Raw genomic sequence first — 22,458 nt, forward strand, 5'->3', positions numbered from 1 at the left:
CCGTTTTTAGTACTTGTTTCACAATACAATAAAAATTAAAAATTGCAGTCAACTATTAAGGCTGCTGAACCCATTAGTGATACCCCGCCTAATATGATGATTTAATAGTTATTATTTTACTTAAATGCTATGAATTTAAATTTTATTGAAAATGTATTTGCAATAACTCCTACTTTTGTTATACAAATTGTTGAGAGTTGTCATACCATTTTATTTAAATTAACTAAATTTAAACAATTTAAAAGTATATATCATAAATAAAAAAAAGGCTACTTTCAATTTATTTACAGTAAACAAGTAATAAATGTTTGAAATAAATTGAGACAACACCTGTTGTAATCACTTAGAGATGGTGAGTTTATATATGTATATTGCAAGTAATTGGAGAAAGAGTAGATGTGAGAATGGTAGGGAGGGTATCCTACTCTTAACTAACCACCCTATTTTAATTTCTTGGTTGTGATATGAAAAACGATTTGTAGGTAATTGGTAAGTACGTGCCATGCTCATACCCAATCACCTCTATTTATCTATTCAAGGGCTACATTTCTTGTCAGGAGATTTTTACTAGACAAATATCGATTATAATATTTATCTATTCAAGGGCCACATCTCTTGTCAGGAAATTTTTACTGGACAATTTTTGATCAAAATATTTTAGGGTTAATAGTTCAGTAGCAAAGGAATACTTCACCAACACGTTCATTGATTAGGTCTTGATAATAATAATTGAAACAGCGTCAATGAACATAGTTTGCACTGTGATTTTAGAAAGCAAATGTTAATATTTATCTTTACTTTAATGGGTAATAACTCCCATGAAATTTTGTATAACTATAAATACCTCTCATCGTTTTGAAAATATTATTAATATCTCCTAATTTTAACAATCGTCCAACAACTAGCCTAATCTGTTATTTTTTGTTAGTTTTCATTTACTTTTGGGATAATTATACTCCTCTCTCCTGAGATTTAATGTAATTATACGTAAATTCCTTGTGGTTTGAAAAATTACATATAACACTCATAAAGTTTGCTTCTATCTAACAAATAAGTCCCTCCGTTAGACATAATTCATCGAATTTGCAGATGTTAACAAAAAAAATTAAAAAAAAATCTATATTTAACCATGATTGACTTATTACAAGTCAAATAATTTTTTTTATGATCAAATTACCCTCATATGTCTTTATGCGTTGATGGATATGAGGATGTATATTTTACGGTTATAAGGATAGTTTAATTAGAAAAAATTATTTGACTAAAAATCATTTGACTTACAATAAATCAGTAATAAACCAATCGATTGTAAATATAAATTTTTATTCAATTTTTCTGTTAATATCAACAAATTAGTGAATTTTTGACTTACGAAAGGACTTATTTGTTAGATCAAAACAAACTTCAAGGGTGCTAGATGTAATTTTCCAAACCACAAGGGTCTACGTGTAATTACACCAAACCTCAAGGGAAGGTTGTGTAATTATTCCTTTATTTTTTTTTTTTATAATGAACTGACCAAAATGCTCTCGTGAACTAATTGTTTCTTAAAATTTTTTGAAATTCTTTTATGGATTAAGTGAGCATTTTTTCTTACAATTTTTAAATTTTTTTCATTCAGCTTGACCGGTCCTTTTACCATTTTTAATTCTTTTTTTAAAAAAATTACAGTAATGACAAAGCTGACAATTAATTTAGGTTTCAATCCAAAAATTACATATTTTTATTAAATATTAATTAAATAATAATAAAATATTTATAATTATATTAAAATTTTAAGATAACTCGCTTAATTTATCCTAATTTAATATAAATTCATCCTTTCCTGATCTTCACATTTAAGCTGAGCTTGCTGTCCTTGTTCAATGCATTTTGGGGCATGAAGTGCGTTGTCCAACTGCGCAGCTCACTATAAGTCCAGATGCTGTTTGTCTATTTGTGCAGTTCTTTTCAAGAAACCGTAGATTCTAATAATTGGTCTGGGTATGACGTGGTACAACGAATGAGTCAAAAATTGTTACTACCAAGCGCATAAGCACTAGAGCAAAAAGAATTACGAAAGTTGCAAAAAAAAGCGTGTGTGATGGCAACGCTTCCTCTTATTAACTTGTTCAGATATGGCACTGAAACAAGAAATAAAATTGGCACTTTTCAACGCTAATCAATAACCCCCCAGAGTAAATTAAACTAGTAAATCTCAGTGGTCAAAGATGTAATCTATCAACCACAGGTGAAAGTTGGGTCCTACAGTCTTCTTTGGTCCAATGGGTACCCTCAATTTTGGAATATTTGGCCTAAAATCTTAACTCCAGCCACCATCATTAATGTGTAGACAAAAGTAAATTGAAAAAACAATATGTAAAATCAAGTTAGCAGAAATTTGATGTTGGGAAAGGGAAAAGGAGCTTTTTGCAGCAAGTGAAATTTTGGGAGATTTGTATTGTTAAATGTAATTTCTGTTTTCTGAAACTACAGCATAAAGTACATACAAATATTAAACTTGGATCTACTGAGTTCTAACACTAATTCCTCCCTAATTGGAATCCCTACTGTGTAATTAAGGCTGTAATTTAGACAGATTAAGGCAAAAACCTAGTTACGTGGTCTTCTCTCTGCTCCGGCTGAATTCCGGCAGCTGAGCAGGTGGCCGCCGGCACGCGGCCGCACTTCTGACACCGCGCCGTCCCCAAAATCTGGCGGCAGGACGGACACGACGAATGAGATCCTAGCCACGTGTCAATACACACAACGTGGAATCCGTGGCCGCACTGCGGCAGCACTCGGATTTCCTCGCCGGTGGCGAACTCCGCTAGACAAATGGCGCAGTCGGAGAGCTTCGACGCCAGCTCGTTGTCCTTACCGTAGGTCAGCTTCGGCAGCGACTTCAATACCTTCTTTTTCAGGCCTTTGTTGGCGGCCGCCGACGACGGAGAGGAGTCCGAGTTTCTTCCTGCGATGCGGCGGATCCAGGCGCAGCGCGCGACCGCGATAAGGCCGAGCACGCAGATGAGCGCGCAGAGAAGAGCGGCGAGGATAACTACGAAGTCGGAGTCGAGAGTTTGGATTCCCGACGAGGAGTCTTTCGACGTCGACGATTGCGGCGGCGGCGAGATTACGCCGCCGAGGAGACGCGAGCGGGCAGTCATGTGGAGAAAGAAAGGACGATGGAGGGGGAGAGAGAGAGAGAGTGCTTGTGGTGTAATTTTCTCTAAGCTTGAGCTGTGGAGGCGGAATCGTGTTTTGGCTTTCATGTTTTTATACAAGGAAGAAAAATTAGTTATAGAAGTAACTGTTTAACTGACATTTGAAATGCATTGACTGTAATTAGGATAAATTTTGGGGTCTTTCCGTAATATTCATAAAATGTTTCTCCCTCTTATTGCCTTCTCAATAGAAAACTTGTATTATTTATTCTTACGTTAACAATAGCTAAAGAAAATTGAATATTCACTAATAATCATTGTGAATTAAAGCAAATAAAACTCATCTCAATCATATTTGGGCATTTTATAACCGATTAAAAACTATCAAATATAATTTCTGTTTAGTATGTACAAAACCATCACACTCGTCTGATTAAAATTGGATTCACGATTCACGTTAAATCTTATAACTTGATCGTATTTATAAATACATACCAGATTTGCACCAAGTATAACATTTGCGACCTTACTCTTCTGAACTTAATTTTTACTGACCTTAACGATTTAAGTATTGGAGGGCTATAATCAGGACATCTACGGTGTTCTTTTATTGAGCTTGTGGTTTCGAACACTTTGAAGATTTTGGACCTAAATAAAACATTTGTTACTTAGCCTAATTTCAAATTCAGATCAATACAAGATTTTGGACCTGAATAATTTTTTTTAATAATTTAAACTTTTAGATAAAAAAGTCATTCAACATAATATAAGACTTCAACTTTATAAGAAATTTTGAGTTAGAATCACAATGCAACCTGTCAATAATAGACGAATTTCATATGCTCGATTTCAAATATATATATATATGTAATAAGTTTAGAACATAAGGAACAATATTATAAATAATAAATATTAAAAGATCTCAAACAATTTAAATTTTTTAAATGAAATAATTATTCCGTGATACAATAATATTTCTTAAGATTATAAAGTATCACGGTCTATTACATGTCAAAATCTACGCATAAAATCAATGCGAGAAATCAAATTAATACTCAAACTTGAATTAGAGTATGATTTACATAAACTTAAATTAATACAAACAAAGATAAATTGATTCATGGAATTCAGGTGAGATGATCATATGAAAGAAAGGAGAAAAGGGACAGAAGCATAAGAAATGTAGTTTGCAAGGAATTAGGGGATCTTATTTCAAGAAAAAGTAATGGTCTATGCAAAGCTCAATTGGCCTCACTTTTTGCCCTTTTGGTGTTTGTTGTTAAGAATGAATAGATATCAGTAGGTGGGAAGGTTGACTGAGCAATTGACCCATTTTTAAGAGTGGTTGATGTGAAACCTAAGTGGGTGTATTAGGTTTCTTGATTTTCAGATCAACTTAATTGGTAATAACCACTTTCGTCTGTATTGAATTTTCTATTGTAAATTCTGTTATATATTCTACTATGTTTAATATATACAATTTATGTGCACAAAAATAACATCACGTATTTTATTTTTTAAAAAAAAATTATACACACGACATGTACATGTCGAATAGAGTAAAACATGAAATAGGATTTGCAACGAAAAAGATGAGAAAGAGAGAGAGTGAGATTAACGGGTATTTGTAAAAAATTAAAATAAGTGTTTATCATATTACTGTCGAGAATAAGCTGACCTGACTCGTTAATGCACCATTTCCTACCCGCAACCTAACCAGATTCGGGACCTAATAGATCTAATCTTCAAAATTCCGTAAGTGAGTGAAGACGACTATTAACACCATCGTACTATTTTTTTTTATTTGTTATTTTGATAATACTTTTAAGTTTGTTCTTATTTTTATTTCTGTTATTTTTTTTAAGAGGGTGTTTGGCTAAACTTAGGAGCCTAAAAATATTTTATAAAATGTTAGAGAGTTTATAAGTTTCAATAAAATATTTGGCAATTTTTTTTTAAAGAGCTTAAAAGGTCTCAGAATAAAACATTTTGAATCTTATAAGCTCTGTAAAAAAATTAACTTTTTTAATTTTTTTTACAAGATCTTATAAGCTATATAAAATTAATAAATTATAAGACAAAAATATCCCTATTAATACTCACACACTATATCCATCACACATACATGCACACTCTGTCTCTCTCTAGAACTTCAAAATAAATTACTATTTAATTTTGTTAATATTCAAAAAAGAAAAAAAAATACTCAATTATTAATAATAAGTTATGACAATTAAATAAAAATAAAATTGATATTATATTTATTGAAAAATATAAATTCAAGACATTATAAATTACATGACTAGAAATAATCATTGCATTAACAAAGAAAAATATAAATTATAAATCTATATTAATATTCAACTAGCATGAATGTACTATTTATAAAAGCTTTTTAAATTTTTTTAAAGCAAATTATATCGAGAAATAACAATTTATTTGATTATAATAATATCATGCAAATTTTAGTCATTTTATCCATAAAAGACCTTATTATTTGAATACCCAAATTTACCCTTTATTTCATTGTTTCTCTTTAAAAAAAATTTGGCCATATTAGTTATTTCAATTTTTTTTTCTCTTTATAAATTCTTTTTACAATTTTTTTTGCCATCACCTCACACCAAGGTTCCTTTTATATACTCGCAGGAAATCACATGCAACAATAACTAAAAATATAAACAAGAAAGACGTATTTACACTTACGAACGATGATCAGTGATAAAAATTAAATATTTATTTCTATATTAATGCAAAAAAATAATAAATTCTTGAAATTTATAAATAATAATTAATAAAATATTATTTATTATATGCAAATGATTCGTACAATGGCCTTATTAGAAACTTGAAATCCTCCATTTCGTACTTATCCCTTTCTTTTCTCTTTTCCATTGTTATCTTATCCAATAAACATCGTCACCATTCGTCCCCTCTTTCTCCGTTTTTCTTTTTTGAGATTTTAAGACATAATTGCAATCATCGCATTCATGAAAACGTGCCAATTAACCAATGGGTTCAATTTTCATCTACATGTATTTACTATAATTTCCATTTTATAACAAAATAATAATAATATTATTTGTTTGGTTGAATCTCTCTATGTGCGAGCGTTTATCTATCTTGATGTATTAAATAATATTAGTAATTAGTTTTTTTTGATAAAATTCAGTTATATACTACATTTGGAATTTAAATTCAAGACCATAAGTCCAAATTGACATTAAAAAAAGATAACAATATAGGATCGATGAGTTGTTATTTTATTTTAATAGTAGCTATTTGACTACTTTAATAGTAATTATAAATACTCATACATATTTGATATTAATAATTAGTGTATCGCTCATTCTAGTTAGGTATAGTTATGTCTACACTCCCTGACCTATGGTCTATTTTTGTAAAGGGTAAACTGCAGACATCTCCCAATGATGGGACTATTTGCACTTTGCCTCCCAACTATTTTTTCTTTACGCTTTTCTTCTCAACCTTTTGATTTTGTTGCATTTTACATTTTTTAGAAAATAATGGCAGAATATTCCATCGGCCTGTATTCATGCATCTAACGGCGATTTTGATTTCAGTAAAATTATAAGGATTAAATGTAGACACTTCCCAACGTATGGGATCATTTACACTTTAACATTTTTATAAGCCACCAGAAATTCAACATAATTTACGCGAATAACTCCTACTTTATGTAAAATTAATCATACAACCTCCAAAAACGTCAACATAATTACACAAATTACCTTCATTTTTTACCGTCAATAATAATTTCTATAATTATGTAAAAGAATATGAGTAATTTATATAAATAAACTATAGATAAGGGGTTTAGATGCAATTAATAGCTGAAATGAAATATGTTGAAGGTTGTGAATTTGGGTTAGAAGGTTGGGCAGATGCAATTAGAAACGAGAAACGACTTTTGGTGCTACTGAAAAGGTCTTTTCTTCACATTCCCATTCCCATTAAAATAAAATAAAACAAGAATAAGAATGTGACCAAATTTAATTAAAACCCCAACAACCACCACGCAAACAAACCCTTAGTGATTTAGTGACTGTCTACTCAAATTTAATATATACTAGTCATCGTAACACGTAATTCCCGTGAGCATATAAAAAATTCATGATATGAGATGATAAAAAAATATATTGGTGTCAAAATAATTTTTTAATTATAAATTATAATAAATGTAGAGAACGCGAGAGAGAAATGTAGAGTAGTGGATAGTTAACAAAAAAAAAATAATTGTGAAATTATTAAAAAAATTAAAATTACTAATTTGATTAAATTTTTTTAAATAGAGAAAATAAATAAAAATAAATTCAAGTATTTAAAAATTAGTAGGACAATTTTTTTTAATTATTATAATATAAATAATTCAAATCCAATAAATTAGTTTTGGACTTGCACGCTGACCACACCTTTCAAACATTTGACTTTTTCTGTCCACATGACTTTCTTGCATCCACTACCCATACTTTAAAAATTTGATGTTGTGTAATGTCCAATTTTGCCCCCTTGCTCATGCCATGTATATTTCAAACCATTTTTAGTTCATAAACAAATTAAAAATATATAAAATTATAATTCATGATTTAAAATGATATTTTTGATCAGTTTACCCTAACGAAAGCTTAGAGAACGGGTTTATTATTGGGTCGACATTTGTTTCAATAGGTTATCGATAATTTCTCAAATAACGAAGAGTATTTGTAATTGTATCAAACTTCAAGAAAACTCGATGTAATTTACCCTATTTTTATAAACTTAATTAAAAAGAAAAAAAACGAAAAGTTTCTAATACATTTTTAAAATTTTAACAAACTCTTCAGTTTTGAACAGTTAATTACAGAATTAGCATAAAAACATGGGGTTAAATACAAGTTACCCCCTGTGTTAATAAAAACGTGCAAAAAAACCGCTTCAGAGAGGGGTAAATTGCATTATTTTTAGTATCAAGGGACGTGAATTGCACTTTAGATTTTTACAGGAGCTTTTTTGCAGATTTCCACTAACACAGAAAGTAAATTGTATTTAATCTTTAAAACATGCTATCATTTTATTGTATCCCAAAATTTCATACGTTTACTTTACAAAATAAGATTTAAAATCGTACGGACTTCAGAAGTATTTATAAGATATATGAGCTTATAAAATCTTTTAAATTAGACATTTAAATCATATGGATGTGATGAGGAAGGAGCAGAAACAGAAGAAATGCACTAGTTGAATTTGGGCAAATGAGATGTGGACATGAGTTTACCTGACCCACCCACATTGGGAATTCGGGTGGGTCGGACCTACCCATGTTGCATCATGGAAACCAGCTATAGCAGAAAGAAAACATTCCATTGGCTTTGTTCATATCATAAGATAGATACCATGAGAGAGAAGTTTCTGTACCTCCGTACCGCGTTTTAATTACATGTAAGGTTTCTAGAAAACCTCTCTATTTTCAATATTTGGTCAAAACTTATCTATATTTTAAAAATAGGTAAAAATTTTCGTTTGTTTTTTAATGAATCAATGTCAACAGTTAAATCTTACATTTATAAAAAATTAAGGGGCTCAATTTAATTAATTGTGATATATTATATTTATAATTATAAATTATAAAATATAAAATTATTATTTACAAAAGAGTAATAGAATTAATTCCAACCTGCCACCTGCCCCCCTCCACCCAACACAGAGGGGGCAATGGCAACGGCAACGGCGACATCACCGACGTCATCGTCTGCCCGACGACTGCAATGATCGTCGTCACTATCGTTTATGATTACTGCAATCAGTGTTTTAAAACTCAATCTGGCCCAAACGGTTGGCCATTCGAACCACCAATCTGATCACAAAACGATCCGGTTGAAATCAAAAATTTGGAGGAGCCAAAAAATCACTTTTTTTTTTTGTTTCATGAAATTTGTTTGACCAAATGGTTCAACTGATGGACCGTGTGATCTGGTATTGGATTGATTGAACCGATCGGATCAACAATAAAGTGTAAATACATGATAAAGTCTTTAATTTCTCTTCTAAAATATTTATTATTTCTGTTAAGCACCCTAATTTTATATTACTTATGAAAAGATAATCGATTATTTCTGAAAATGTGCATTATTCCTATTAAATTGGATAATTTTTTCTAAAGTTTAAATTACTTTTAGATATAAAATTCTAATTTATTTTCTCAGTTCAATTTTGCTAATATTATTTATGAGAACTTAGTATATATGATTTTTCTCTTAAATTTGAAAATTTATATATAATTTATTGAATTTAATCTTTATAAGTTTGTTTTTAAATTTACTTTATTATATTCTATATTTTATTGAACTATTAATGTAAAAAAAAAAAGCAGTAATTTGTTTTTTAGAAAAATAAAGGTTGTTAAGTATATTATTTATTATTTAACGTTATTTTTAAAATATTAATAATTATTTATAACATAAATATGACATCACTGGTCGATACAATTGATCCAATAGTTAAATAAACAATTGATAATCCACTTCATTTTGCGAGGGTCAGTGTTTGAAAACATTGTCTAGCAACATAAGAAAATTTAACATCAATAAAAGTTGGGAAGAACGCGTGATCGAAAGTTTCAATATTAATAAAGTATAGATAATCAGTAAAAAATTCAACAATATCTTACAAAATATGTTCCAAAATAGTAGTAGTTAACTTTAAGTCATAAAACCAAGAGTTTGTTCAGCTTTGGAGTAACATAAAATTGTATTATGGAACGACGTTGGTCGGTAGATCGATTCATAAATGCTTAGAGGTTGGATTTAACTTATTAGATCTATTTAAAAAACTAGATTGGATTAGTTATAATGTCTTGACATCGTCTGCAAAAACAATGTCAGCAGTCGTTGCGTAGCCATTAAGTAGTATTTGTCACGATTTTTCACTTTTTAACTACAACAATTAGTCCCACAAAGTATGACAGCAATAGGAACTTTGGAAAGAGAAATGTAAAGTGATTTTTTTATTGCAGAATGCTAGGAATGTAAACTACTCACATTCTTGGGGTCCTGCAATAGTATGACTAATCTGTTACACTTCTGAAAATGTGAATTGATGTCTTTCTTCTCCAACACATACACAAAAGAGAGATATTTGATGTCATTTCTAAGCCTATTAAGTCCAAACCACCAATCTTTTTGCAGTTTCTATTGCCTCTTCATCAGGGTATTGATAATAAGTCACTCTTTCCAGGTTGATTATCATCAGCAGCAGGTGCTGTGCTTTGCGGGATGATATCTACTTTCGTCGACTCGTCTCCCGTCTCTCTTTTATCAGCCAGTATGATGCTCGAGGAAGCGATCTTTGAGCTTATATTGGTCAGTGAAACGTCAAGGTTACCGGCTCCCAATCTGCGGCTGTGTGCTTTACAACTAGACTCGCTCCTTTTCTTCACTTTGTTGTGCCAGTTCTTCAAAGCCCTTGAGGTTTGTTCGTCGAAAATTGACTTTTTCATGTGTGATCCCATCTGCAAATTTTTGGAGTAAAACGTAAGATGAAGAACGCGTTTCTGCAGTAGCAGCATGAATCAGTATGGTACCGTTACCTGTGAAACGAGTGCATAAAGGGGAAGGGTGATATAACTGCAAAAGAACTGAACAAATACCCTGCAATGTGTTTGAACCTCCTCATTAGAATGGTTTAAGATAACGATAAACTTGTATGATCATCGGTACTTACCCTATACAGACTCTGATAAGAGTAAGAGTGAAGTAGTCGTGGAAGCAAGAATACAACCCGAACTCATACTGCAAAACAGCATGTTGTTTCAACTATCGGGTAGTTGGAAGTACATAGGAAAAACAAATAGAAGTTCTCAACTCATTACCGTTGTCCAAATGAAGTATGTTATCTCGAAAGCATTCTGCAATAATCAGTCAGAGAAACAAGAAAGCTGATAAGATACAAAAAACCATTGCGTTTGTAAGGGCTCCAGCATGAACGAGAAATACTCAGGAGTAGTAATTCGACCTGAAAGAGCGTTATATGGAGAAGATGAAGAACAAACTTAGGCCGGTTGAACCAAAAGTGTCTGTCAGTGACTTGCACGAGTGGGATCCCTTGAACGACCGCATGCCTTTCTTGGATCTCGATAGCCATCCTAGTGATGATCGACTGTAGCTTCGTGCCAACTGCTAAAATAATCTTTATCCATATCAAGTAGTCAGTGTTTTTTCCGCGTCCTTTCTGTTTTCCCACTATACTTTGTGAGTAATAATGATGTTAGAGAGGCAAGCCTTACCACTAGGGGCATTATCGACAGCCAAAATGTAGCTGGCCATCCTGAAAGAAAGCAGGTCGATTAGTTGCAAGAATGAATATTCGAAAGGAAGCTACTGGATACAAAATAGAAGTAAAGTAACAGAGGGAGAAGAACAAGAAGCACCGTTAACATTCACGAGCAGATATATCACAGCAATAGACCATAACGCTGGGCTGAGAGTATCGTCCAGGAATTAGCTACGTCAGAAAGAAGATAAATATTCAAGTACGACATACTTATTTATTCAAGAGGGAGGAAGTCATACGGAATTCCTACAATCACTTTGAAGTCGTCCTCCAACGACCTCTTGATGTACTTCTGAAAGTCGAACTTCTTTCCGGGAGCCAAATGGACCTGTACCAAGTTCGTTATTCCTCAGTAGTTGCAGTTTCGGATGTTTTTGTGGTTATAGTATCTTAAAGCACTTACTGAGATGAATCCATGGCGCAAAGCCAAGTAGTCAGCTTTCCGAACTGCCCACAACATGTGCCGGAAAAAGGAAGCCTAACGTAGTTGCATTTCAAATCCTCAGTCCCAACTCCCAACTATAAAACATTTTCATATTCAGCAACAGTAAGACTTGCTTACAATATAAAACAGGGCGGCGTTTGTCACCCAAGGACTGGTGTGGCCCTTCACGAACGACGTCTCGTGTGTAAGCCGGAATCGTGTAGGATCTGTGTACGACATAAATTTCACAAGTTAAACAACACAAGTGGAAATAACTCAGCAACACAATCCTGATCAAGAAACACATTACCGTTGGCTGATTCTTCTTCGGCTGCAATAGCTTGTTCCCATTCTTTCCATGCTCGAATCTGCTCCGACCATATATATATCAGAACCGGAAAAAGAGTCAACTTTATGATGATGAAATCAGCTGCGTTTTAACATTAACAAAAGCATCCCAAGAAATCACCTTCATCCTCCCAAGCCTCATCGTTGCACCACTGTTAATGACATGGAAAATGGCCAAAAAGAAAATGAAGATGTGGAGCTGGTGCAGTCCACTGACAGATATAAGCGGCACATATCCCTATTACGTCAAGAAGAATATTCGTATACGATACAAGATAAGAGCTTCAGTAATCTTGAGCTAGCCGAACAACTGTACGTAGTAAAAGCGCAAATACCAAATTCTGTAAACACAAATATCAAATAGCATGTACTGCAAGTTTTGTATACGAATTCTCTTACTTTCTTACATCCTTCGGCTGGACTATCCGCCCCCAAGAATCTACGTTCATGCCATAGTAGCCTCCTATGATGATCGTGCTCATTTGCATGTGGTTTCCTTGAACATGGCAACATAGTGTTCCCAATATGTTCAGGAACGCAGATTTTGGCAATAAAGTTCTGCCCGAATGTCAGGAGGAGGGATATGAAGCCGAGAATCATCAGCTCTGGAGAGAGAGTACATAAGAAAGAGAAAGGATTCGAAAGTGCTGTGACCGACACTTACACTGAAAAACGCCTAAGCTGCGTTTGGCAGCTTGAAGTTGGGGATTTACAACATTCAAAATGCAAATGTAGCGCATTACCAAGAACAAGTTGGTGCAAGAGGAGTTACCTGCTTTAATTTTATCTAGAGCTTCAAGCAAAGAAAACTTCTTTCTCCTGGAGAAACTCTACAAATATACGGGCGTAAGGGATAATAGACAACGGTATAATATCAAGAAAGAGTATCAAAATTATGATCCAACAAACGGAAACGACCCCACGTCATTTTTCCTCCTAAATTTTGATATTTTCTCTTGGAAAAACGATATCACTACACAAACGTAGAATTTAAATCATGATCGATCTTCAAATCCCACAACCTATCTATTAGGAAAACTAAGAAATTAAGAAGAAACAGAACAAAGAGGGAATGAATGATGTGAAAATAATATACCTCTCCAACTTTATGAATAGATTTCTCCAGAATTACGGAGATAATAACGATGATGGCGCAGACTAATGCAACGGCCCATGTCGGAGTCTGGTCGAGTTGTCTGGACGCTCCCAGTCCTCCACCCCCTCCTGCCATGTTTCTCTCTCCTTCTTGTAGATAGTTATTAAAAAGAGGAGAGAGAAAAAAGAATAAAAAATCAAATGCAAATGTTGAAGAGGAAAGAGGCAATTCACAATGTTGGAATTCCAGCTTCCATCTCTGTTTTATGTCAAGAAAATTTCGGTTTCCAGGAAGACCGGTTCAAGGTAGTTTCAACAGAACTGAACCGGGATTGTACGGACAGGAGTTGTCAGTTGAAATATAGGTACAGATTAGGTCCTGGAATTGGGATTTATTTCAAGAATGCCATTCAGGAGATCTTCTTGGACCCTGGCCCTGGTGTTGGTCGTGATTTACTTGTTTGAGGGGCAGATATGACCACAACATGAGTTGACCATGCAATTAATTAATAAAGTATTTTAACTCCAATTTTACCACTACTGCTACTACCCCCAAATCTTCTTCATTCTGTCAAACCAGGCCTCTATATTAATTGGCCAATCCAATATCTTATGATTATAAGGTCATGAATTCAAATTTCACTAATATGTAAGATGTTATTTTATTTTAATAGTAGTTGTTGATTACATAAATCTGATGCGACATTGATGATTAGTATATAATTATTATAGTTATCGATAATTGTTAGATATTGATATTGATATTCATTATTATAATCGATTTACTAAGAAAATAATAGTGTCTATCGCTTCCACTTTAAAAAAAAAAAGTCATTGTTGAACATTCAAACTCAAATACTAATTCCAAACATCGATATTGCTAAATCTATCAACATATTCAAGGTAAACAAAGAAATAATACACTAATATTAAAGGTACATTATATGCCCACATTCGTGAGATTCGAGCTCCCAATCATGACCTCTATTTTCCTACATAAAGTTTGTAATGTTATTTTTATACACACGATGAATTTCAAATACAAATTTCAACAAAATTTATACTCAATATGCGAGCTTTTTTGGCTTAAATGCATTTTTACTTACATAATTATGATCTTTTGGTATTTTAATTCTGTAACTTATTAAAGTAGTAATTAGTCCTTTATGTTTATAATTTTCACTATTTTAGAATAAAATTGGTCGACATTTTCCAATTTTCCAACCAAATTTTTGCCAAGATTAAAGACACATAAGACTAAATTGGTACAGTAATAAGTTATAGGATCAAAATGCCAAATAACTATAATTACGTGACTAAAAAATCTCCCTTTTGGTTATTGTCTTTAATTGCTGACTAAATTGCCAATGAGGGCCCATGACTATAAGGTCATGTGTTCAAACACCACCAATATATGGAATGATAATTTAACTTTAATACTAATTATTGTTTTACTTTGATAATACATAGTTATTGATTAGGTATAGGTATCTGAGATACTTTGATATTGATGATTATTACTTTAATAGTAGTTATCGATTAAATATAGTTACCCGAGATTGATAACCAATATATAATTATTGAGTAATCAATAATTGTTAAATATAGATATATCTGATTTATGATTGTAATTTAATTTATTTAAATAATAATAATTCATCCTTTTTACTTGAGAAAATATTGCGGAATAAATTAAAATAATATATCACGATGAAAATTACAATTTGAACAAATTAAAACTCTGTGTTTTCTAAACCTACCTACACTCAAACTCTTTCCTTATATATTGTTACGATGATTAGATAAACCTAATTCATTCATTCAAGTACCAAAATTTTGAAGTTTTTGGAGGAAACAAAAACAACAACAGTCATGGCGGCGGCTTTACCCGAAGATGTTATTCTTGAAATCTTGGCACGTTTACCTCCCAAATACGCACTTCAATGCTCCGCCCTCAACAAGTCTTTCTTCCAAGCCATCTCCTGTCCATACTTCGCACGTCGAAACGCCGCCCTATCATCGTCCCCGAGCAGCAACTCCACCATATTGATACGCTGTTCGTCCCGATGCCCCAAGATTTACACAAGGCTCAGCCTAGAAATCCCTCGCCGGCATCTGCCCGCGGCTACCACAATCCTCATGCACGAGGTTAAGGTCCTGGACTCATGCTACGGCATTCTTCTTCTTCGTGTAAAGTCGTCCGAGCTGCACCATGTTTTTAACCCGATCACCGGAGGAATTGTGCCCGTAGATCATCTTAGTGTTCACTTAAACCAAGGCGTCGGCCTCGTCATCGACTTTCTTCCCGATTCCTCTTACGGCCTCAAATTGGCTACCTTTTACATTCACCCAACGGAGAAAGACCGCCGGGGAAGTCTCCTGAAATTTAGCATACTCGTACCGTATCAAGATTTCACGGAGATCAAATCTCAAGTTAGTTTATTCTGCGAAGGACTGACCCTTGTGAAGGATGAACACATGAAACCCGTTTACGCACACGGGTCCGTGCACTGGCTTGCAAACCATGGAACAAAAGTTATAGCGTTTAACGTGCAAAAGGGAAAGGCGCGGATTTTCGACGGGCCTGTCAAGGGTGGCTTGCGTCACCTTGGGTACAAGTGGTTCGGTTTGGCTGAGGGTTCGCTTTCATACGTCTACACCCCGCCGGGAGAAATTGTGGTTGTTGCCCACGATTCCTCGACAGATGAGTGGCGAGTGCGGTACAGGATTAACGATCTACGCGTTCTGTCTAATAGGAATTACGGCAAGGGTATGCCGTTGTTCTTCGACGGGCGGCGTGTGGTTGTTCGGGTGGGACGACGTGACGGCGGAGATGAAGTGTATGAGTTTGAGATGGGGATGAATGAGAAGTGGGAGAAGAGAGGAGTGGTGGAGCAATGGTCGGATGCTTTTCAGCATTTCTTTACTTTCAATCCAACATTAGCAAAGGTTTCTGATAACTATCTGCACAACAATCCCACCCATGTTAGAGAGTACCACCTCATCAAGGGGCCCTTGCTTCAACTGCAGCACCTCTTGAGGATCTGATCTCAACACAAAAATTCTTAGTAAAATAGTCAAATTTGTTGCTAATTTGCGTCAGCAATGAATTTAGCAGGAAAAATAATTACTTGTTAATTGATTTAGTATATGGTTTTTTATTTCTTTTTTGTTGATTTTGCCAAAAATTTTATACTAATGAATGTATTTCTTTTAGTAAAGTTTTAGGAGAAACTTTTTAATTTTTTTTAGAGAAACCAATTATCAAGTTTGGCGAATTAAAATCATTTCTAATTATAATAAGGGACGAATATTTTGTTTCTAATTTTAATTTTGGTATCATAAAAACTTAATATTTTTATCCCTTGTTCAATTCATTGATCAGCATCTCTGTGAAAACATAAAATTGCATTTTTCATCCCACACAATGGCAGTGTATATAGTCCTGAGTTTTACGGATAAAACGTAGTCTCATAATTCAAAAATCATGTATTCCTGATCTTCTTATTGACCTCGTTTAAAAGAATAATAATTTTCTTTAAGTCTTTTAATTTTGAACGAAATTGTACTTTTATCCCATTTTTTAAGGCGTTTTGATGTACAGTCACAAACTTTATCGAAGCTTCGTATATATATTTAGTCTCAAAATTCAAAAGATTATGCAATTTTTTTCCTCTTTCAAATATTCCGTTTATATGATTACCAATTCAATGTAATTAATAAAATAATATGCACGTGTCTTTCATGCCCAATAATTGAAACCTAAATTTAATTCATTTTTTTTTGCTAATTCCAATATATTGATTTTAGTTGAAATTAATACCTCCAAATTATTCAAATATTATTCAGTAGTCTCTTATACAGAATCATAGAAAGAAATATAATAAAAGAGAAAGAGAAAAGAAAAGGAATATTGGCAATAGACATAAATATGAACGAAAGAAAATTAAAAATAAAAAAAATAAAAACTAACAGAGTCCGTTGTTTCTTTAACGGAATATTGAAAAATGACTAAAAGTGAATAATCTATTAAATTATAGGACTAAATATGCTTAGTCTCTAAAGCTCAGGACTATATATGCAACCCCACTATTGTATGGACTGAAAGTGCAATTTTGCCTTATACTTTCAACTGTGGGTAGTGATCAAGTGGCTCTGGGTTTATTTCTATGTTGTTGGCTAGTGGACAATTTATTTACAATTTCTTTTACATTTTTTTTTAGAAAAGAAAAAGATACAACAAAGGCAAAATTGATAATTTTATATATGATTTAAGGAATATATAGATTTATCAACACAAGCAGTATTGATAATTTCCCAAGTGACAAGTAGGTATTCGTAATTATAACAAATTTTAAGAGAATTTGTTGTAATTTATCCTATTTAACATTTTAGTGATTGAACACGAGAGACAATAGATACCATAGCAACGGGCGGTTAGACTTACCCTTTAAATTGGAGGTGTCAAGAAGTAGGCGTTGGACCTTATTAGAAATTTGGATGGACTTCAGTTTCAATTATCATCACATTCAAATATGCTTTTAAAATTATAAGTCGCTTATAAGAATAACTACTTATGAACGATCAATCTAGTCCATATACAACAGAGAAAATCGAACGTACAACCTTTAGATATAAAGTGATTCGTTCTTATTAATCAAACAATTGAGCTAATGCTTCTTGGTTTGAACTCACACAATAACACTAGGTCTGACCCACACTCACAGCCCACAGGCCACCTGATACAAAACTTGATCATATGGCTTCCATCTTAGTGGGACCATGGAGATTCATTCTGTGGCCATCAGATTGCAGTATTTCTTCTTCAATCTGTAGCCACCCAAGAATTTCACCCCATCTCGTACAGGCTCTTACTATCACAACAGAAACAAGATATTTTTCCCCTGTCTCAACTGTGATTTTCTATCAGCCAGAAGACATTTCTGATGGCTGAGGCTTCTTGCTTTCATGGTGTGGTCATATCCCTCAAAAAAGTAGTTTATACTGTTCACAATAATGTGTGGTTCATATGAACTTTGATGGTTGCAGTAAAGACATGACCTTATCACATATCAATCTTCACATTCCATCCTCACCACTCACTAATTGAACTAATTTACAACCATACTTGAAACATTTCAAAAGCCCAAAAATTCTGTTCTTGAAGTTATATATAGCTAAGTTGTTAGTTTTGAGTTGGTTTAGTTGCAGCTATGGCATCCCATGCAGCTTTGGCCTCTTCAAGAGTCCCAACAAGCACTAGGCTTCCCTCCAAGGCCTCTAATGCCTTCCCTGCTCAATGCTTCTCAAAGGTCACTTTCTTTGATGCAAACTGCTGTGAGTTTCTATGCAGTCTTGATTATTCGGGCTCTGATTTGATCATTTGTTTGTTGTATAGAAACTGGAAGTAGCAGAGTTCTCTGGCCTCAGGGTCGGTGGGTCCGTGACGTTTGCCAAGAATGGGAGGGAAGCTTCTTTCTTTGATGTAGTGGCTGCCCAGCTCACTCCAAAGGTACTTCACTAGTCCACATGCCCTTTGTTTAGATGATCAGTAGAGATTGATTGATTCTAGTTGGTAGTTGCTTCTTTCTTTAGTCCAAAGAATTTGAAAAGTTCAGAGAGAAAGATTTCTGCAATTTCAGATGTTCTCACCATTATGAACAAGGAGAAACTCTGCACAAAATTGTATCATATGCTTAAGATTTCATAGCCTATATGCTTCTCATTGTTATTAGAAATTGCACGAGTAGGACCAGTTAGAATATGGAGGTAGCCGGTAGGTGCTCGAAAATCTGGTGTTTTATTGGCAATCTTAGGTCTGAAAAAGTGGAATTTCTGATGCATCTGAAGTTTAATGGAGCGTGGCAGTAATCTTTCTCCCATCTATGTTTAGGCTGCAGGTTCGACTCCTGTTAAGGGAGAGACTGTTGCCAAGTTGAAGGTAGCCATAAATGGTTTTGGGCGCATTGGTAGGAACTTCCTTCGCTGCTGGCACGGTCGCAAGGACTCACCACTCGAGGTCATAGTTGTCAATGACAGTGGCGGTGTGAAAAACGTAAGTCTAAACCAAGACCAATGTATTCTGAAGGTCATTGTCGAGTGTCTTCTGTAGGCTTTTGAACTCGGTTATAACTGTAGAATTTAATTACAGGCCTCTCACTTGCTGAAGTACGATTCCATGCTCGGCACATTCAAGGCGGATGTTAAAATAGTGGACAATGAAACCATCAGCGTTGACGGGAAGCCCATTAAGGTCGTCTCTAACAGGGACCCTCTCAAACTTCCTTGGGCTGAGCTTGGCATCGACATTGTGATTGAAGTAAGAACTCTCATCCCAGTAATTAGGCCAATGTTCGTTTATTCTTGTTACTGAATTTTACATGGTTTATAGACTGATTGAATCATGTGAATACAGGGGACTGGTGTTTTTGTTGATGGTCCAGGAGCTGGCAAACACATCCAAGCTGGAGCCAAGAAGGTCATTATTACTGCTCCGGCAAAAGGTGCTGATATTCCAACCTACGTTGTTGGTGTAAACGAACAGGGCTACTCACACGAGGTCTCTGACATCATAAGGTCTGTACTCAATGCACTCCTGTGCGAGATTTTCACTAGCTAATGTATAAGGTTGACGTGTACATTGATTAACATGGATGTTGGGTAATTACAGCAACGCTTCTTGCACGACCAACTGTTTGGCTCCGTTCGTTAAGGTCATGGATGAAGAATTTGGTAAGCATTCAAATGTTCTTGGATTTCAGACAAATTAGTCCTCTTTGTTCCTCAGTTGTTACCTTTTATTTGATGGGAAACATGGGACAAGGTTCTTGTTATTTATCGTCTTCTGCTTCGGTATCTCTAGAGTGTGATTTTCCATTCAATGTGCAGGCATCGTCAAGGGCACGATGACAACTACTCACTCTTACACCGGTGATCAGGTAAAAGATTAAAAGAATACACTATAATTCGAGCGAATTCTTGCATCTTTGCAGCAGATGTTGAAAACGGTTCAAAAAGTTCACATTGATAGTCCTGATTCAAGCTATCTACTTACTTTGTTCCGAAAAAGATGACATGTTGAATTATATATGTTGTTTGCAGAGGCTTTTGGATGCTTCACACAGGGACTTGAGGAGGGCCAGAGCTGCAGCATTGAACATTGTGCCAACGAGCACTGGTGCAGCCAAGGCCGTGTCTCTCGTGCTGCCTCAGCTCAAGGGCAAACTCAACGGCATTGCTCTCCGTGTGCCAACACCAAACGTATCAGTCGTTGATCTTGTTGTGAACGTTGAGAAGAAAGGAATCACGGCTGAAGACGTTAATGCTGCTTTCAGAAAGGCAGCTGAGGGACCATTGGCAGGCGTCCTGGACGTCTGTGATGTCCCACTCGTCTCAGTCGACTTCCGGTGCACTGACGTCTCTTCCACCATTGACTCCTCCTTGACAATGGTAATGGGAGACGACATGGTCAAGGTGGTCGCGTGGTACGACAATGAATGGGGATACAGGTACGAAACGACATTCTTATAGCTGATCAGAACGCAAAACAAAACACCATCAAAAATAACTTTTCTGAGCTGATACAGAGTTTGTTTCTACGATCTTTTTGCAGCCAACGGGTGGTTGATTTGGCTCATCTGGTCGCGGACAAGTGGCCTGGTGCAACTGCAGAGGGAAGCGGAGATCCACTGGAGGACTTCTGCAAGACTAACCCTGCCGACGAGGAATGCAAAGTTTACGAAGCATAAGTTGTCAAAAGACATTATTTTTTTTCTCGGATTGATGATGAAATCTTAGGAGGTAAAGAAGGATTTTGATCATCTTTACTGATCTTACAACCTTGTTTTTCATGTCATAATGGAAAGAGGGACGTAGAAACATCGATCGAATAATATGGTACAGTTGCTAAATATGAAATCATTGTTTTACTTCATATCATTCACTGATCAGCAGCATCTCTCATCTCCTTTGTGTTACTCTATACCACTTCACTTGCAGGATTTTAGACTTGAAAAACCTATGCACTCTGCTGCTTCATGCTGTGATATGCTTAGCATTTATCAGAAATTTTCAAGATAAATTGACAAGAAACATTCTTTGATTTTTACAAATAAATTAGCCAGGAAAAAGGCTAATTATATTTGCACTTTGCTACATTACCAACTCGATCTTGTAGATGTTACACCGAGTGTCTGATAGGTTGAAAATGATCATCCACGTATACTCTCTCTCTCTTTCTTTTTCGGAAATTACAACGATGTCCTTAAGCTTTGACATAATTATAAATATTTTTTTATTATTTGAAAAATTACAAACACCCTCTTGATATTTGATCAAATTATGTAATCTTTGTATGGGGTATAAATTTGTCAACTTTATCCTTACGGTAATTTTTTTATTTTTCAAAAAAAAATTATAAAATTATAAAAAAGATTGACGGGGCGGATGAAAAAATTCTAAAAGTATAGAAAAATTATCCACTTAATCCATAAAAAATTAAAAGAATTTAAAAAAATAAAATTATAATTATTTACAAGGGCATTTTGGTCAGTTTACTATAAAAAATGGATGAAAACTTAATAGATTGGACTAATTATTAGACGGTAGTTAAAGTAAAGGGGGATAATTTTTCAAACAATAAAAATGTATTTATAATTATGCCAAACCTCAAGAGATGCTGTTGTAATTTATTTTTTTTTTAAAAAAAAAAATATAGTTGTGTCAATCAATTATACCCACGGTGTTTTGTTGCAAGAATTTAATTTGCTTGCGGAAAAATCATTTTTCCATTGGATGTCTCAATAAAATAAAATATACAATAACAAATTTATAAAGGGAAAATGTACAATTTTGATCCTATAACCATAAAAGATGAGTTGCAATTGAAAACTATAATTAAAAAGAAAAAAATCAGCATATTCAGTCAAAATATCCTTGAAAAAATGCTAAACTCGTTGAAGATTAACACATGTTTAACTTTTCAAGCAGTTTGCTTATTTGATTTTTTTGGACTAGTATTGGGACTGGATGTGCCACCCCCTTATAGTATCAAAATTACAATGATTTTCCTTAGTTGAAGTGGATGAAAAAATTAAAACACCCCTAATTTGTTGTGTGCAA

General features: G+C 34.0%; 4 protein-coding genes across 6 annotated transcripts; 2 read left to right on the forward strand and 2 right to left on the reverse strand.

Annotated features, from left to right (window-relative positions):
- Window positions 1-2,406: 2,406 nt before the first annotated feature.
- Window positions 2,407-3,248, reverse strand: LOC105158871 (RING-H2 finger protein ATL80). Its single transcript, XM_011075769.3, has one exon. The coding sequence runs from the start codon at window positions 3,144-3,146 to the stop codon at window positions 2,580-2,582; it is 567 nt and encodes a 188-aa protein (XP_011074071.3). The 5' UTR covers window positions 3,147-3,248; the 3' UTR covers window positions 2,407-2,579.
- A 6,835-nt stretch (window positions 3,249-10,083) lies between these two features.
- Window positions 10,084-13,558, reverse strand: MLO9 (Seven transmembrane MLO family protein). 3 transcript variants are annotated; one of them, XM_088878740.1, is made up of 15 exons: window positions 13,340-13,558; window positions 13,016-13,073; window positions 12,643-12,848; window positions 12,365-12,481; window positions 12,206-12,263; window positions 12,034-12,122; window positions 11,875-11,949; window positions 11,711-11,799; window positions 11,569-11,618; window positions 11,425-11,465; window positions 11,154-11,327; window positions 11,011-11,046; window positions 10,863-10,930; window positions 10,729-10,789; window positions 10,084-10,650 (listed from the first exon to the last, which is right to left on the reverse strand). In XM_088878740.1, exons 1-15 carry the CDS (start codon window positions 13,472-13,474, stop codon window positions 10,345-10,347), a joined length of 1,563 nt encoding a protein of 520 aa, XP_088734866.1. In that variant the 5' UTR covers window positions 13,475-13,558; the 3' UTR covers window positions 10,084-10,344. The 3 variants fall into 3 exon arrangements, with proteins under 3 accessions (XP_088734866.1, XP_088734867.1, XP_088734868.1); XM_088878741.1 differs by having other exon boundaries at window positions 10,085-10,650; window positions 13,016-13,062; window positions 13,340-13,441; XM_088878742.1 differs by having other exon boundaries at window positions 10,085-10,650; window positions 12,643-12,801; window positions 13,340-13,386.
- Window positions 13,559-15,210: 1,652 nt separating this feature from the next.
- Window positions 15,211-16,386, forward strand: LOC105159023 (putative F-box/kelch-repeat protein At1g20790). The gene has a single exon (XM_011075954.1). The coding sequence runs from the start codon at window positions 15,211-15,213 to the stop codon at window positions 16,384-16,386; it is 1,176 nt and encodes a 391-aa protein (XP_011074256.1).
- A 1,953-nt stretch (window positions 16,387-18,339) lies between these two features.
- GAPB (glyceraldehyde-3-phosphate dehydrogenase B subunit) lies at window positions 18,340-21,271 on the forward strand. The gene is made up of 9 exons (XM_011075770.3): window positions 18,340-18,650; window positions 18,737-18,850; window positions 19,232-19,393; window positions 19,490-19,657; window positions 19,754-19,914; window positions 20,009-20,070; window positions 20,227-20,276; window positions 20,440-20,846; window positions 20,951-21,271. The coding sequence occupies exons 1-9, from the start codon at window positions 18,552-18,554 to the stop codon at window positions 21,084-21,086; spliced, it is 1,359 nt and encodes a 452-aa protein (XP_011074072.1). The 5' UTR covers window positions 18,340-18,551; the 3' UTR covers window positions 21,087-21,271.
- The last annotated feature ends 1,187 nt before the right edge of the window (window positions 21,272-22,458 follow it).

This window comes from Sesamum indicum, linkage group LG3 (genome assembly GCF_026168435.1).
Source record: "Sesamum indicum cultivar Baizhima isolate 11 linkage group LG3, ASM2616843v1, whole genome shotgun sequence".
Classification (NCBI taxonomy): domain Eukaryota; kingdom Viridiplantae; phylum Streptophyta; class Magnoliopsida; order Lamiales; family Pedaliaceae; genus Sesamum; species Sesamum indicum.

Excerpts from the sequence above, each read along its gene's own strand:
- GAPB (XM_011075770.3), top strand. The coding sequence starts at position 18,552 with ATGGCATCCCATGCAGCTTTGGCCTCTTCAAGAGTCCCAACAAGCACT. Across the intron at positions 19,915-20,008 it reads GAGGTCTCTGACATCATAAG|CAACGCTTCTTGCACGACCA; the intron begins GTCTGTACTCAA and ends GGGTAATTACAG. Across the intron at positions 20,277-20,439 it reads ACTCTTACACCGGTGATCAG|AGGCTTTTGGATGCTTCACA; the intron begins GTAAAAGATTAA and ends TGTTGTTTGCAG.
- LOC105158871 (XM_011075769.3), bottom strand. The coding sequence starts at position 3,146 with ATGACTGCCCGCTCGCGTCTCCTCGGCGGCGTAATCTCGCCGCCGCCG.
- MLO9 (XM_088878740.1), bottom strand. The coding sequence starts at position 13,474 with ATGGCAGGAGGGGGTGGAGGACTGGGAGCGTCCAGACAACTCGACCAG. Across the intron at positions 11,619-11,710 it reads AAAGTGATTGTAGGAATTCC|CCCAGCGTTATGGTCTATTG; the intron begins GTATGACTTCCT and ends CGATACTCTCAG. Across the intron at positions 11,466-11,568 it reads TCTGCTCGTGAATGTTAACG|GATGGCCAGCTACATTTTGG; the intron begins GTGCTTCTTGTT and ends GCTTTCTTTCAG.
- LOC105159023 (XM_011075954.1), top strand. The coding sequence starts at position 15,211 with ATGGCGGCGGCTTTACCCGAAGATGTTATTCTTGAAATCTTGGCACGT.